The sequence below is a fragment of the Doryrhamphus excisus genome, linkage group LG2 (assembly GCF_037039965.1).
Source record: "Doryrhamphus excisus strain RoL-2023G ecotype Guam linkage group LG2, RoL_Dexc_Guam_v1.1, whole genome shotgun sequence".
NCBI classification, from domain to species: Eukaryota; Metazoa; Chordata; class Actinopteri; order Syngnathiformes; family Syngnathidae; genus Doryrhamphus; species Doryrhamphus excisus.
In genome coordinates, this window is record NC_136358.1 from 13,861,665 (window position 1) to 13,878,735 (window position 17,071).

General features: G+C 41.3%; 1 protein-coding gene across 3 annotated transcripts in view; it reads right to left on the minus strand.

Moving 5' to 3' along the window:
- Positions 1–4,183: 4,183 nt before the first annotated feature.
- syn3 (synapsin III) overlaps positions 4,184–17,071 on the minus strand; it is a 68,604-nt gene continuing 55,716 nt past the window's right edge. For 2 of the 3 annotated variants that reach the window (XM_058076852.2, XM_078798432.1), the window contains exons 7-14: positions 15,111–15,173; positions 13,823–13,965; positions 13,586–13,660; positions 13,330–13,432; positions 8,993–9,124; positions 8,871–8,889; positions 8,638–8,794; positions 4,184–8,091 (exon numbers count right to left, since the gene is read on the minus strand). In XM_058076852.2, the coding sequence (XP_057932835.2) occupies positions 7,968–8,091; positions 8,638–8,794; positions 8,871–8,889; positions 8,993–9,124; positions 13,330–13,432; positions 13,586–13,660; positions 13,823–13,965; positions 15,111–15,173 (816 nt within the window). In that variant the 3' untranslated portion in view covers positions 4,184–7,967. Of the gene's footprint in view, positions 8,092–8,622; positions 8,795–8,870; positions 8,890–8,992; positions 9,125–13,329; positions 13,433–13,585; positions 13,661–13,822; positions 13,966–15,110; positions 15,174–17,071 lie in introns of all 3 variants that reach the window. The other variant, XM_078798440.1, reaches the window with a different exon arrangement.

The window sequence follows — 17,071 nt, forward strand, 5'->3', positions numbered from 1 at the left end:
TGGGATTAATCACAATAAATGGTCATATTTTCTCATTATTTTAATATTAGCTATGACTTTGAGACAGACTGGGTAACTTAAACCTAATATAAATATACTGTAAGATAACATCATATCACCTAAGGATGAAAATAACAAATATGAGTGAAATCGTCCGCCACTGATACCAATACCGATTGCATACATGCAGTGTAAATGTTTCAATGTACGACTGGCTATGTTAGGGGTCACCAAGGTTTTTTTTTCTTGCATCCGTGTGCATCCTGAAACCCTTGGTTTATTGTATTGCATCAAAGATGGAGCACTCCATTATTTCTACACCATGAATTTGGAAGTTTTTATACACGCTGGTAGCATTTGCATGATATCATTTTGAGTCGACCGTTCTTTTTTACGAAGTTAAGTCATTTCTATCTCGTTGAATCGCCAGGTTAGTCCTTATTTCATCAATGCTCAAGACTCGATGTCCCCTCACCTCTGTGAGGTGGCAGACATATAGCGTACACAAGGCTGGTTGTCATGGTATCACGGTGTCATGAGGAACAAGGTTGTTCCTTTATGACGTTGTAAAAAGCTTACAAAGCCACTGTTTTGAGTGCTTCTACTCTCAAAAGTGGAGATTTTGCCCACTTTTGGACCTGTGATGGAAAATTTTATATTTCACAGGTATAACATAGTTTACACATTGTGTGAATTACTTTATGGCCTTTTGTAGAGCTTCAACATTTGCATCCGAGCACATCCTGCTGTTCCTTCAAGGATGGTGGCACAGCAGGAGGCTATCTGTAACCTGGGGTTAGGGGCAGTGTCGGAGGAGGTCATTTTTTGATCAAAGCTCTACCTTTACGGGACAGGGGACATCAAGAGGTCCCACCAAATGGTTGACCCTAGGAGGTTATCTCACATGGATATGACAAACCGTGCCAGAGGAATGGGTGTGTAGGCTAACCCCCATGCATGAGGGTGGCATCGGCGGAGTGACATGAATGTCTCTTTTCTATTGTAATGTAATTCATTTGCATGCTATGGAGTATAAAAGTTCCCGCCAAGAGGCCACTCTTGGCCAGACACCTACAGACCGCCATGCATACTGTGTGTTGTCTGTCACAACAGACCTTATAAACATCATCTAAAAAATGCAACCAATAATAAGCAATAACCTAAGTTCCTGTGATAACCATGAAAAGCATTCTTATAATAATCCTTCCTATCACGACTTTGGTGTTTCAGAGGCCATACTTCAGTTTCGATTGCAGCACAGAAAAAATAGGCAATATATATCATAATGTGGCAGATGCTAGAAAGATGATCATCATTCACTGAATGGCATCGGTGTCAGTTTGTGACTTCAGCTTGTGTTTTCTTCACACGGTGGTCATTTCCAACGTCACAAGAAAGGAGGAAAAGGGATTGCTAGTTTGTGAGACTGATGGAAGTTTTATATCAATATTAGTATAACTTTGGCAACCAAGTGACGCCTCCCTTGCTCAGTTAAATACATAATGACTATGAACTAAATGAGCCTTAAAGTGATGTTGTGCCCAATTGTCCTCAGTATCAGTGTTACAAATGTTGCTGCTTTACATTACAAGGATGTGTGAGCTATGTATGTCTGTTTGCTGAACACGACTATCACTCTCCTGATCTCATTAACATCTCCAGAGGAAAACAAACATCTCCCGAGTGCAAATAACTCCCCCGTGTACTTGCAAACACTGATCTAGCCATACATCCTGTTTGGGTAAGCAGTCATGGATAAAATTAGCTTCATATTGATTTGGGCACAGTTTGGTAAACAACCAGAGGAGTGTTATGATGGACAGATAGATTGGAAATTGCAAAAAAAAAAAAACTGTGCAAATATTTTAAGATGTTTCTTGTGGTTTATTTTTTATGCATCCCTCTTGATGACATTTTCCATTATGAGACAGTGGAAGGGAAAGAACAGAAGGAATGGAATTTGACTTTCCTAGAAGAGGACTACTAAAGGCCCTGCAGAGAGGGGTAATGTTCCCCTTGTAAACATCTACTCCATCCAAAGTGGTCTGTCTCTCTCTCCTTTTCAGCTCAAACTAACAACACATAGTTCTTCTCTAAGTGGCTGACAACATGTTTAAATTGACTTTATTTCAAAAGTACTGCACACAATATTGTTTTGTGCATTTGGAACATTTGGTGATTTTATAAAAGTACTTAAAATCTCAAGACAGTACTTCGGCATTGACGAATATGTGTATAGAGCCCTCACATCTCAGTAAGGGACAACATACTTTAAAAAGGAGGAAGGATTTTCTTGCCAACAGTCAAACATAGTGGTGGTAGTGTAATGGTCTGGGGCTGCATGAGTGTTGGGGAGCTGCGGTTCATTGAGGGAAACATGAATTCCAGCATTTGCTGTGAAAATAATGCCTGTGTGGTTGTTGTTATATATAATATAATTTACCTATAATTTTATAAATAAATTTTTTTTCATAATAAATAATATAAATAATTGAGAACCACTGCATTAGGCATAGGTGGATGTAAGAAATAACTGTTATTGGGCTAAACCTTGCTATTATCTTGGTGTACAAAGAAGCATTACAGTTTCCATGACAACCAAGGCTTTTACTTTTCCCTACTCACAGAATTAGGTACACATTGTTTTTCTCCTTGAAAAGTGACCAACAGTTAAAACAAACGCAAATTTCATTATATTTCATTCACTTTAATCCTGAAGAAAACATTAGCCTGTTGCTAGGGAACTAGATGATACATTGGCTTGTTCATCTCACATGATGATGATGATGTAGTGTTTGTCTGGGCAGTGTGAGAAGAAGATAGTGTGCGCCACAAGTGGCAGAATGAGCAACCTTTACACATTCAACGCCAACCATCACTTGTATGCCTTCAATCAGTCTACTCTAAACTATTGTGTCATTACTAAATAACTGGACGGACACTCAGCAAAGATCACGGATCAACATGAGTCATTCTTACGGCCAGAAATAAAACGGAAACAAACACATAATAATAAGAAAAAGTGCAAGTACTTTTATCCAGATCCCTTGATAGGAAGGATGTGTGGGAATGCAGCATCATAAACATTCATGCAGGTAGCGCCTGTGGGTTTAGTGCACCCATTTACAGGAGTGCCGCCCGCCTGCAGGCAGGTCCGGACTAGAACATTCAACCTTGACAATGCTGGGGCTGGGGGGGGGGATCACTGTAGTAGCAGATTAGCATCAGGTCGCCAATACAACCGGTCTGGTTGGTATGCAGCACTTGTGTCATATGGGGCAGAAACAAGTTTGAAGACGTAAGCAGAAGATGAAGAGTGCGAAAAAAATAAGGCAGTCTTGTCTTTATATTCAGCCAATGAAGCCGTTAATTTTTTTTTTAATCAGCAAGTGCACTTAATCATCTCTGAGGTGTGTTAGGGCTTGTTTTAATGTTGGAAAACTGTTATGCTCTGCTTTAGAATGTCACAGCACATGCTGGAATTCAAGTTTCCGCTCAATGAACCACAGCTCCCCAGTGACAGCGGCACTCATGCAGCCCCAGACCATTGTGCTACCATCATGATGCTAGACAATATCAGATCTGAACAGAACAGATCTGATTAGTGACTTTTTCCACCTTAAAAATGGCAAAAAATCTCAGCGAAACAAAGAAAAATGTCAGGTTTGAGGATAAGCGGCATAGAAAATGGATGTACAAAACCATGAAAATCAATTTATAAAATCAATTTGGCTTTACGATTTGAGACCAAATCAGTAGAAAGCTGTGGTCAAATCAATACCTGTCAATAAGAGTATGATCTCATAACATTGTGCAGTGTTCCCTCATGTTTGTCGGCAGCCAGACGTGTCATTGCCTCACAAATGGCTGCAGAGATGAAGTCATTGTTTGAAAATGGAATATTGTGCGCAGGCTGAATGTGTTTTTTTATTACCCCTACAACATTTTAGCGCTCCTCAGAGTTTATTTCACAGCTTGAGGTGACGCACATGAAAGGAGTCCCGCAGGGTTGTACGGCCTGCAGCCCGACACCCCAAGCTTCATGCCAGGAGGAATAAAATACAGTAGACGAAGTGGTTTTATCATTCTCAGTATGGTATGTGTGGCTTTTAAAAGAGTGACCATACATGGAGAACATAACATTTTATATCTGTATAGTTCTCTGGATGACCCACAGCCAAGGTGTAGTAAAAGGTCTCACTTTTAATAACAGAAATCTGGACCAAACTGTACAGAATACTGATAAATTGCAGAAACATACGAGATGCATTCCACTCACAAATAAGCAGCCGGACATTAAAAAAAAAATTACATGACGACCGAATGTTCACACCTGAGGCACACAAGTAGGATTCATGCCACATTTACAACAATATACAGAAGAAGAACACCTAAAGTACCATTTCATACCATCCACCAGAGAGGGAGGGGACACAGTGGCGGGAATATTGTGTAACTCAACAGTGACAGTCGCAACGATTTCAACTTAAGTCTCTGTGGCTGCATATTTCATACCTTTCACAATAAAACTTTGGAACATAAAAAGTGTATTGCCTTTTTCCAAAGAGGACAGGTTAAAAGGATGCACACATTTTTAAAAGCTCTAATTGGTCGACACAACTGCCAATCATTACCGTTACTGTCATGGCTCAGATTGTTTCCAATCGTTTGTTTTCCAATAGTTATTTCAGACCGAGCTAGATGTCTGTCGAAAATGGCTGCGTGAAACCAAACAGGAAGTACTGGACTCATTAGCTGTAATGTAGAGTAAATCTTAAGCAGAGTTTGGTGCTGACATTTTAACGAGAAAATAAGGTTAGTTGCCATTTCACATAAAGTTCATGTTTATTTACGGTAATAAAGGAAAAAACACGCATAATTTTTTCTGTAAATGATATACAGAATAAAAGAAACTAATGACATTTTCCATTGTCAATTCTTAATGAAAACAATCTTTGCTCTTAAAGTCTCTGAATGGTCTTGACAGCAATTGGGATGCTGATAATTCCCTTAAGGGTGAGTTCCATTGCAGCCAGGTAACTTTACACTCGGGTTTTGACGCCACAGACATTAAATGTCGAGTACATGTCTTCTCACTCGTAGTACGCAGATCTTAGTGTCCCAGTGTCAACCACACTAAAGTCATTTTCTGCATAACTTGAGGTAGTTTGGAAACAATGGAGGTCTGTTTCAATTTAGTAAAATTAAAAACATTACGTTAGAATGACATTTACTTTTTTTTTCTTGCTTTGACAGAGAAAAACAACTGTCTGACGGAACGCTAGAATGAACCGCATCTCAAAGTCACATGACACGATGATCTAAGTGGATATGTCAGTTGACAAGTGAGCGATTATTGCGTGGCGCATCCTGATAATTTGCTTATGGCTTTTCACACTGGTGTTTTAGGCAAAGGACAAAACAATATACTTTTTAAACGTTATTTTGGTCCCTTTTGACACAGTGCTAAAGGAAATTGAATGGAATCGTCTGTAATTATTCTTGTTATCTTTTCTCAATTTTACTGCTGTGGTTGACGTTAGCGCGTACTATGTACAGTTTTTCTAGTTAGCATAGCTTAGCATACAGGCTGGAAACGGTGGTGGGAAAGTATCATAGCATAAATATAAATGAATATTAATTTGATAGTTTTTACAGAAATTCTGCAAATTTTCCACAACTTCCAGTCAGTGTGCTCAGCGGTCTGTAGTTAGCTTAGTTAGCTAGCAACATTCTCATGTTAAAATGTGAAACAACTCGAATAAGGTTAGCTTTTTTTGTAGTCACAGCATTAGGCTTCACGGTGAACAAATTAAAATAGCCTAAAAAGTGAATTATTGCAAATAAGGGCCGTACTATTTTTAATTGTTTACACTTAATACCACCCGCACCCACACTTTTGTACAGTTTCATGCATTACAACTATTTATATTCAATTTGACAACATTTGGACACAAACAGTGCAAACAAAAACCCAAATACAATAATACAATGTATTCTTTTTTGGGGGGTGTGGGGACTTGGTGGCCATTGTTTGCACGCAGCTGTAACTTAACACCATAAATTGCCCTGGATGGAAGCGTGTTATTCACAAAGCACTAAACAGCAAGAAAACTAAAACAACAACTTTGCTGTCACGGAAGACGATGGCCAGAAGCCAGAAGAGCATTTGCACCTTTGTGAAATCACTCAGTTCAAAGGTCGACAAGCTGTGCGATTTCGCTCTTGACGCAGCGTGCTGCAGACTTATTTTTAATTGGCTTAAAAAGCACTTTGGTGGAGGAATCGCTGCTTAAGCCAATGTGTGAGTAGCTGGCAAATACGCTGGTGAGCCATGTGCTTTTATGCACTTCTCTTGGAATAATATTGCCATGGACAGCTGCAAACCTTTAAGAGCGGTTGCTTCACAGACACTGTAATGACTAAACGTGGGAGCGTAAACACTTTCACTAAGTGAGACAAAGAAAAAAAAGTACATTTATTGAAGGCTTATTAATTAAATATCAAGTAGATCAAGCTGGATTATGATATGTGACTGGAATAATTCACCACTAGAAAGGCCAAGCAAACTGCAAATACTGAATTGATTAGCGTCGGGATTGATGCTTCACTAAATGATAAGTGAAAAAAAATTAGCAAATACGGCATGGAGGAGATCATTTGCAGGAGAATTTGATATGTTTCATGTTTGATTTTATGTCAAGAATATTCTGCACTTTGGACACTGCTGTATGGCATGAAGAGAAAAGCAGGCACGGAAAAGGTGGTCAACACAAAACTGCACTTTTTTGGGAATGTTGCCCATCATCCACAATCCTTACGTGAAACATGACAACACATCTTTCCCTTTTCTGTGTGTTTTTCGAAAGAGATAAAAACAGCTAGCATGTGGGAGCTAATGCATCTGACTAACCTGTATATAAACCACATTGTTATTGTGATGGGCTGCACGGCTGCGAGTGGTTAGCGCGCAGGTCTCACAGCTAGGAGCCCCGAGCTGTGCATGCGAGGGTTTTCTCCGAGTACTCCGGTTTCCTCCCACATCATTCTAAAAACATGCTAGGTTAATTGGCGACTCCAAATTGTCCATAGGTATGAATGTGAGTGTGAATGGTTGTTTGTCTATATGTGCCCTGTGATTGGCTGGCGACCAGTCCAGGGTGTACCCCGCCTCTCGCCCGAAGACAGCTGGGATAGGCTCCAGCACCCCCGCAACCCTCGTGAAGATAAGCGGTAGAAAATGAAGGAATGAATGAATGTTATTGTTATAACAGGTAATACGAAGAACTACTTTTCTGGAGTAGTGACACAGCGCCTCATGCCAAGAACGACTGAGAGGTAACAGCACTCCAAAACAATGCAATGGGATACCAGTGACTGGGAAACAAGAACAGATATATGAACAAATGCAAATAGACAACCAAATGATCTGTAAAGTATTAGCCCACATTCCATGATTTGTTGTATACATGTACTATATGTTCCATGTACGCCATATATAGTTGGCCGTTTGGTCATGCTTGTCTGGGGCGTCTATTCCACTTTTATATATTTTGGGTCAACACGGCTTGGCAAGCTCAACATTTTCATGACGGTGGAGGTTTTTTCGAGGGCTTAATAAGTGTGTCCCATTAGGTGCATTGTTAGCTCTTTCAGGCCTACTGTTTTTCTCTCTTTAGAACACACTGAAATGTACCTTCATGTTTCAAGTTAGGATTGTGGATGATGGGCAAAATAAAATAAAAAAGATTGCAGTTTTCCTTTAAAATGAAGAGAAATAGAAGTGGTCTGACGATTGTGCTCACACTAACATAAAAAGTGTTGAAGAAGCCTTTCTAGTAGCGAAGGTGCAAGGATAAGCAGTTATTCACAACAGTGACAGAAGATGGAAGGAAACCAGAAGATGAAGCAGGGAGACTCCTCAGCAGATTGACAGGAAGCAGGAAGGATGAAGAAGAAGGAGGGTCTCAGTCAGAGAAGAGGCTGGCGAAAGACTGCCGGAGACTGCGGATGGTCTCTGCTTTGGCCTCGTCATCTGTCACGTTGCCTCGTAAAGTCTCTGTGAAGGTGTTGGTCAGCGACTGCGATTTGCTGTGCGGTAAACGGAACAGTGATTTAGTCGTCTTAGGTTGGTGTCTGCGATGTTGATGGATTTTTATGTTTCCTCCTTTCAGCGCCAACTTCCAGTTCAGTGTATGTCTATGTACGTTAAGCTACCTGAACAAAACATCCACATCTTAGCTCCGTTTTATAGGTGACAAAGAAAAACTGAACCGCTGCACATGAAAGGGTGAACATGAAGGGTGATTTAGAAAAACATTCACCCCATTGTGTTGGCTGTGCTATTATATTTTGACAAATACACCACTGGGTGGTGCTGTTATAAAAAACCCCATAGGTTGGATTGCCCTGAAAACCGGGTCTGAAAAACACCCACTGTAACTTTAAGGTGTTTAGTTGTTTAACCACAAAATTTGGTATACACCTTCAGGGCACTGACAAGCACACATCTGGAAAGGTTTGAGTAAGATTGGTTGAAAAACATGGCCACCATCAACCAAAAGGTATTTTCAGGGGCAACAGATTAGCCATAACCTTTTCTTGTGTGTATAGTTTACGTACATGGAAGCTTCTTACTTGAGTTGAGGAGACTGTTTCTGAGCTGCAGGTCCAGAAGTGTCAGGGATAGGCCCGGGTTGAAAGGCCTGGCTCGGTGAAGTGGTGGCTGACCGGGCTCGCTGTGGAGAACCGTGGGCTGACTGGGAAGGGGATGCAGAGCCAGAGCGGTGTCCACCTGTAGTGCAAATGTACACAGATAAGACAAAACATGCAAATGCAAAATATTGTTACATAAACAGAGCGTTCCCCACCTCGTCTGGGCTGTGTGGTCTGTAGACAGAAAGAAATTCGGCGTTAATTATAATATATATTATATAATGTCAACACATGCAGTAGCAAAGTACTCAAAAGCTTGTGTCAAGCTGTATTTGACCTTGACTGAAGATGGCGGTGGTGTGGAAAGTCCCAGAAGCAGCTGCGCCATCTTATGGAGGACCAGCTCTGTGATCAGTTGCTTATCTTCCTCCACATGTTCCCCAATCAGAGGCATGGAGCTGTCCATCACCTACACAACCCAAAACATTCAAATCAACAACCTCCAGGCTTTCTCCACTAGATGGCAGTGTTGCACCATGACACTGGAGTTTTATTTCCAGTCAGCAGATGGAATCTTATGGGTTATTATCACTCATGACAAGCACACGTGCGCTTGTTTTGTGCATTTTCCTTCATTAATTATTAAACCTGCAACAACCACTCTTTTCCCTTACTTTTCTTCATTAATCTCAATCACCTCTGATTTACAAAAATAACATCTTAACAAGACAAGTTGTTGAGAGAAACTGCATTCAATCAGTATTATTTTTTTAAATATGATATCCCTGTGCCACCATCAACTGCAAATTTCCACATGCTGCACTTGGTATGCCTTGCATGGGCACAGGCCATGATAGCTCACATGCACGTACACGTGTACTGGTAAACCACTGAGACTGATCGTCCTCAAGTATCAAAATAAACATGCACACAAGGAGTGTGGCTGCTGCTTTGGATGTACAAGTAGATGCCCTGAATATACAGCACTAAGAATACAACATGTACACAAACTTTTCACTCAGCAGCCCGCCCCAATGGTACTCAATACAAGTCAGTCAAATGTGGGAAGAAACATTTTAGAGAGTGAGTGACCTGCTGTTGCTATGACAATCAATCCCATGCATGTCCTATTAAGCAGCAGGAAAGCTTTCATTGAAGATTTATGCTAATTCTTTGCCAGGTGTTCCGATACTTTTATCCATCCATTTCCTATGCCTCTTATCCTCAGGGGCGCAAGTGTATGCTGGAGCCTATCCCAGCTGTCTTTGGGCGGTACACCCCACTCTGGGGTCGCCAGCCAATCGCATGGACAATTTAGAGTCGCCAATGAACCTAACATGTTTTTGGAATTCTCATGCACGGGGAGAACATGCAAACTTCACCAACTATGCCCAAGTCGAGAATCAAACCCAGGTCTTTCCAGTCTCCTGACTGTGTGGGCAACATGCTAACCACTCAATCACCGTGCGGCCCACGATAATGATGTCGTGCCTCCAAATCAAGCATGGTGGTTGCAGTGTCATGGTCTGAAGCTGCATGAATGCTGCCAGTACTAGGGAGTTCACTAGGGAGCAGTACATGTGTCATCTTGGGAAACTGGTCCACATGTCAGTTTTCCAACATGATTGAGCCCAAACACACATCCAAGATGAGTGCCTTGCTGAAGGTGATGGAGTGGTAGTCTTAAATATTGTGCCTGGAGAAGCTATAATACAACGGTTGATGAAAAGTGAGGGGTGTACTGACTTTAGTATGAGGCACGCTAACAATAAAAGCAAAGCATCACTGGTATTGTTGCAAGTCAGTGATCAGGAACACCTCAATTTGCAATTGTGCCGAGCCCCTTTTAATCCCTATTTTCCTCTGTACCCAGGCCTCTACTTGGCAGGGATTTGGCGGCACTGTGGGGTGTGGCATGATGTTTTGGCCAGTTGAGTCATGGCCACACGGGAACTGAGCAGAGGCCCGGAGAACGACCGCCAGGCCCCCCACTTCAAATGGCGTGCGGTGGCAGGCATAGCCAGGATCCACCCTGCTGATTTATTAGGATACAAAGTCATCCAGCGCAAGACTGTAGCTCGCCACTGGCCTTTTCAGCATTGGAGCACAGGGGTGTTATTCTTCTCTTTTTAATTGAGCTGTTCTGTCTGGACAATGTAGCCTGCTGCATGGGAAAGTTCACTAAGCGCAACGGGAAGTATGTTGTGCAGGCACGATACTTGCTGGCTTGATGGACGGAATTACGCGCTCTTGCATGAAAATAAAAAACATTCATAGGAAAAAAGCTGGTCACCTTTTTACCCTGAGTACACTCTCTGGCTACAGTAGTGAGTCAGTGTCTCAAATGAGTGGTTAATATTGGTAGTTATTTTCTTTTATGTATTTCCATAAGTGATATGAATGCTCAGTTTTGATTGATGCTGCATGAAAAGGGGCAAAACATAACAAATAGTGCGTAGAATATGTATTAACAGTACTCATGACACCAAAAAAGTTAAAAGAACCATTACAAAGTGAAGCCACACGGTAGACGAGTGGTTAGCGTGGAGGACCTGGGTTCGATTCTCCGCTTGGGCATCTCTGTGTGGAGTTTGCATGTTCTCTCCTGTACATGAGTGGGTTTTGTCCAGGTACTCTGGTTTCCTTCCACATTCCAAAAACGTGCTAGGTTAATTGGTTTCTCCATATGAAAAATTATATTTATTTTTTATTTATTTTATTTATTTTAATTATTCAGGATTTTTGTTGTGTGTCTTGGAACACACGGCCGCAAATAGCAGGAATCTTCCGTATATATTTTTTTCCAGAGACTCCAATGGAAAAGACCTGCTATGACATTTTGCAAACCATGTTAATATCATCTCAAATGTTTAATAAAATGCCTGAAAGCACTTTAACCACAAAGAAGTGTCATGACTGATGTCTTAGTCAGGCACAAAAAACTGATTCCCTGCCCATGATGGACAGACGGATGTTGCCTGCCACGCTAACTTAAATTCCATCATGCTGAAAGGCTGAGACAGATAAAGAGAGGTTAAAGAGGCGGAAGAAGGGGAAGAACATAGTTTATATTGTGTCACTGACTTTCTCAGTGCAGCTCCAAGACGGCACGTCTCGGGGGAACTGCTGGATATAAAAATAGTTGAGCGTTAATACGAGAGGGCGAGGCTAAACGCTCTCGCTGTTGACCTCATCCAGTGTGGAGATAGTGAAAAATGTGATGTCATGCTGTCAAGACTAAATATGGGCATGTCAGACGTCTCACATCAGCCTGTTTCCGTAGATGTGAAGACGTAAGCGGCTGTTCTAAAAACAATTACAGCACAGATACTATAGCCGTTTGTCTGCTGCTGCTCTCCAGAGTATGATCCTCCCTCACATTTCCTTGCTTTTTTCAGCTGCCTTTTTTAGATTTCCTGTTTTTCTATCATCCCATGCTTCTCTTTCTTCTCTTTTTTTGGAGAAAGTGATAAAATACAGTGCAAACGGAATTTTTTTCTTCTCCTTTATCTTGTTGTACCTTGTGCTACTGACAGTACAGTATGTACGTATATCTCTGTGTGGAGTTTGCATGTACTCCCCGTGCATGCGTGGGTTTTCTCCGGGTACTCCGGTTTCCTCCCACATTCCAAAAACATGCTAGCTTAATTGCAGACTCCAAATTGTCCATAGGTATGAATGTGAGTGTGAATGGTTGTTTGTCTATATGTGCCCTGTGATTGGCTGGCCACCAGTCCAGGGTGTACCCCGCCTCTCGCACAAAGACAGCTGGGATAGGCTCCAGCACCACCCGTGACCCTCGTGAGGATAAGTGGTATTTATTCAAAATAATTTAAATTATTTGTACAAATTACTGTTTACGCTGTACATTGTTCATATTTGATGTCATCTATTTATTCTCCACATTATTCATTCATTCATTCATTCATTTTCTACCGCTTTTCCTCACGAGGGTTGCGGGGGTGCTGGAGCCTATCCCAGCTGTCTTCGGGCGAGAGGCGGGGTACACCCTGGACTGGTGGCCAGCCAATCACAGGGCACATATAGACAAACAACCATTCACACTCACATACCTATGGACGATTTGGAGTGGCCAATTAACCTAGCATGTTTTTGGAATGTGGGAGGAAACCGGAGTACCCGGAGAAAACCCACGCATGCACGGGGAGAACATGCAAACTCCACACAGAGATGGACGAGGGTGGCTCCACATTATTATTATTATGTATTATTATGCGGGAGCCAAGCAACGACATTTCGTTGGCAATTTCACTGCTGTGATACTGTGCAATGACAATAAAGAAAGTCTATTTATCTATCTATAGGGGTGTTATTTTATGTCTAGGGGGCTCTACTGATAAAAAAAAACCCCATATGGTTTTCTATACCATAATTACGAAAATATTCCATTTACCAAAATGTAATTTGCGGAAATTCAGTGCTGGAACCAATTAACCGTAATAAACGAGCGATGACGGTACATGTGATTCTGAGTGAGAAGCATGTTTGGTCTGCCGAATAATCATTGCTTCAAGGTTTTGATAAACAAATGCCACCAAGTGTGACTCTACAGTCCCCTTATTTACACCAAACCATCCGTTGACTACTTTTCATTCCAACTCAACAGGTGACTGCTTCATCCACTCACCACTATTTAACCTCACCGTGACTGACCTCAATGATGTAGTCATTGCCATCTTTTCCGTGGACGGCCTTCACAGCACAAATGTCAAGGCCACCAAACATCTCGGCGCAGGAATCCACCCACAGTCGGTATCTAGGACACAATGACACTCACTGATAAACGGTTGCAAAAGAAACACAATATAACGCAACAATACACACACACTCACTCTCCAAGGGGGTTTCCATTGTGATTTGGGGTGACGAAGAATGCTTATTTATATTTGAAAGGTTTATTCAGGTTCACCTGTCAGTCATGGCAATCTGCTCCAACATGGCCGAACCTGTGTTGGCCTTCCAGTTTCCAGAAATTGAGGTTCTCCTTAAAATCAAGAAGAAAAACAGCATTTAATTGCAGCAATGCTTTCACACTGACTCACTTGCAACTTCGGAAAATAATGAGGACGTGAGGAAATGGAGATAAGAGCACAAGCATTGTTTCCCAAATGCATACAAACAAGGCTTTTCAGCATGCTCTTCTTACATGTAAGCCTTGTAGTTGTTGCCGATCTTCTGGATGCGGATGTCATACTTGGACTGGACGTAGGGCTCAGTGGTAGCATAGGTCCCGGCCAGCGCCACCACGCTGGTGATGTCCTGGAAGTCCTGCTGATTTTCAACTTTGATCTGCAGGCCAGACATCACTAATTAGAAAGCACACACTCAAGAGCTGGTAGCGCTCTGCTGGAATCGCACAGGAAGTTCACACTTGTACACAAGGTGGGATAATAAAAGGTCCTAAGTTGGAAACATTTGCGCAGGGGTGGCTTTGAACTATGTCACTTTGTGCCCATTAAGAAACTAAATGTTTGGGGAAATGACATCATGGTGACACCGTGACACAAGAGCTTATGCAGATAATGTAAAACCCAAATAATAACCTTCCTCACTGAACTTTCCACACACTTTAAAAGCTACTATATTATAGTATTTTTCAACAATTTGAAATAAGTATCAAGAGAACTGAAAGTGTGCTGCACAAAATCTCGTATTGATGGTGGCATTCAGACAGTTTATGCTCCTGGGAGCATGTCTGTATCTTCCAGCATGTATCAGCATGTGTGGCTTCAAGACGCACTTTTATCCACTTTTTATAAACAGACTGAAACTAAACGTAATACAGGCGTCCCTCGCCACTTCACGGTTCTAATTTCAAGGCTTCAATCTCCCACGGTTTCGAAAAATATGAATAAATCATACTGTTTTGAAAATCTATATTTGTGCGGACATAGCCTTAATGTTGCGTCTATAAAAACCTGTTTTGTTGGCCATGTTATTCTTTACGCTCACTAAAGCGTCACAGGTTCCTGGTTCAAAAAAAGCAAACATCAACAGCAGCTGCATCCCACATGTTCTTGTTTGTTCTCAGAGCTCAGTGAGGTCTCAAGGGGTCAAAGGAGGTCTCGGTTGTACAAGGGTCCACCATGGTCCTTACAAGACCTACGTATATGGGAAATTCTATACACTGTCTGGCTCCTGAAAAAGGAAGCCCAGCCCATCCAGACAGACGGAGGCAAAAGGCACATGGGAAGTGTCTCCCCCGACATGAGGATACAATATCAGGGTAAGATAGACACTGATTGCAGTTTTGATCATGCAATATTATATATCGTATGTGAGGATGGAATAGGATGAGGTTTGGCCTTCCTCGCATTATTCTGGCACAGAAAGACCACTCATTTGCAGACGTGTGAGAAAGCATGTTAAGATAAATGGAGCTAGTCATCAAATTCAGTGACACATGGGACATTTTATGTGTGTATTTAACTCACCTTCCCCATGCCTGAGTGAGCATGACCCATCTTCACCACCACAGGATAGGAAGGGGTTGTAACCTGCAGGACAATGTGTTGTTTGATTAGTCTGAGCACACATGTACACACTATTATTTCCTATTCATATGTCACTAGAATGATGATACAGTCATTTGATTTCTAATCATTTTCTAGATATCATTTTAATTTAAGAGCTGATATTGAGAAAATGCCATGGTTTTCATGATAATAACCAAACTTACTTATGTTTTTACATCAATAGCGAGCAGTGTACGTCCAAAAATGTTAAATCGTACGAGCTGTTTTTGTTATCATCATTATATTTGTCTAAATAAAGGTACCAGGCATTAAAATGATCAAGAAACTGAAGAAACAAGTGTGGTGTAATCACTTAGTGTGGTTTATCACAAAGCTGAGACGCAATCTTTTCATGAAATATATATCATTTCTTAGCATATCTACAAAATATGACTTTTCAGTATGTAGGATATTATTTCAAATGAGGTCACATTATTTTGGGACGCCTTTGTATATTGCTGCAATTCCTGAGCCTCCAACAGAGGTTAAATGTTAACGTGCATAGAGTACAGTATGTCCACTGATAATAAGGTCACCATTCCAATGTCACAGTGGAAGAAAGCAATGCCAAACTATGAACAAGTGGGAAGAAAATGTCCTGTTCCCTAGAAACGTTTGGCATTTTAAATATAACGTTGGTGGCGTCAACCACATAGAAAGGAAAAATATTTCCTTAACTGAAGCGACATAGTGTCCACAAATGTAACCTTGCAAGCAAAGACGTAGCACCGAGTCTCATGGCATCAGCCTAAACTTTTGCTTTATACACACAATAAAGAAGTAAGGGTTCTGGGAAGCCCAGTGGAAGACCGCAGCTCACTGGGATGGGTTTGGACAAACGAGGCAGGCCGCAAACATGTTGTTTCTCATAGTTTGTAGAAGTGAAGTGGATGAAACATCAACAGATTACTTCAACCGTCTAGGCTGTGGTTTTAACACGCCCCTCGGTGCATCAGACATTATTGTAAATGGGACTATAATCTAAAGGGGACTTTTCCAGTCTGCAAAGAACCTTACCCGCCGGTGTGTGAAGTAAACAGTCGGCGGCATTGCAAGATTACTTTGCGCTGAGCAATTGAATGCAATCATCTGCTGTTTATTTGAAGAAAGGGCGACGCATCTTGCTTGCATGCTACAGTTAAATTATCTGATCTGCAGGTGAAGCCTTCATTTTACACATTCAGTGACTAAACATGATAAAAACACCCAGACAGCTGCAATCTGTCACCCAATCAGGATTGCACACCCTTGTGTTACTCAGCTAGGTGGGGTGCAAGAAGAGGGTCAAAACAGTGTGAGGACCGACTGCCTAACATGAAGCCAAAACAAAGTGTACTCCTACTGCCTCTATTATCACCTTTACACAGGCCAAAAACAGAAGGGAAGGGCAAGTGTGCTCAGGAATGATTACGCAATGAGCTTTACCAGGGAACTGTATGAAATCATCATATGACACAATAACAGTTGATGCAAAGTTTGTGTCTACTGCAGCAATAGTCACTTCTAATACTGCAAAAGATTTTCAATAAGTCCAAAACAATGTAGCAATCTTTATTTTTTATTCATGAGTGTCACGACAGCCAAATGGCTGAGAGGGCCACATACATACAAGGGCCACTTTGATATTTTCTAAACCAACACATGTAGATATGCTAAAGAGTTATGTATTTCAAGAAAAAACTGCAAATGACAACTTTTTCTGGTTAGATTATTACTTTTTTCTCTTAATATTCTTACTTTATTCTTGTAAAAATACTGCTGATTTTTCAGTTTTTGTTGTTTATATTTTTAGAAGGTGCTGTCGGACAATAAAAAAATAAACAAATGTGGGCCACAAATGGCCCCTGGGCTGCACTTAATATTGTCTTGATATTTTGACT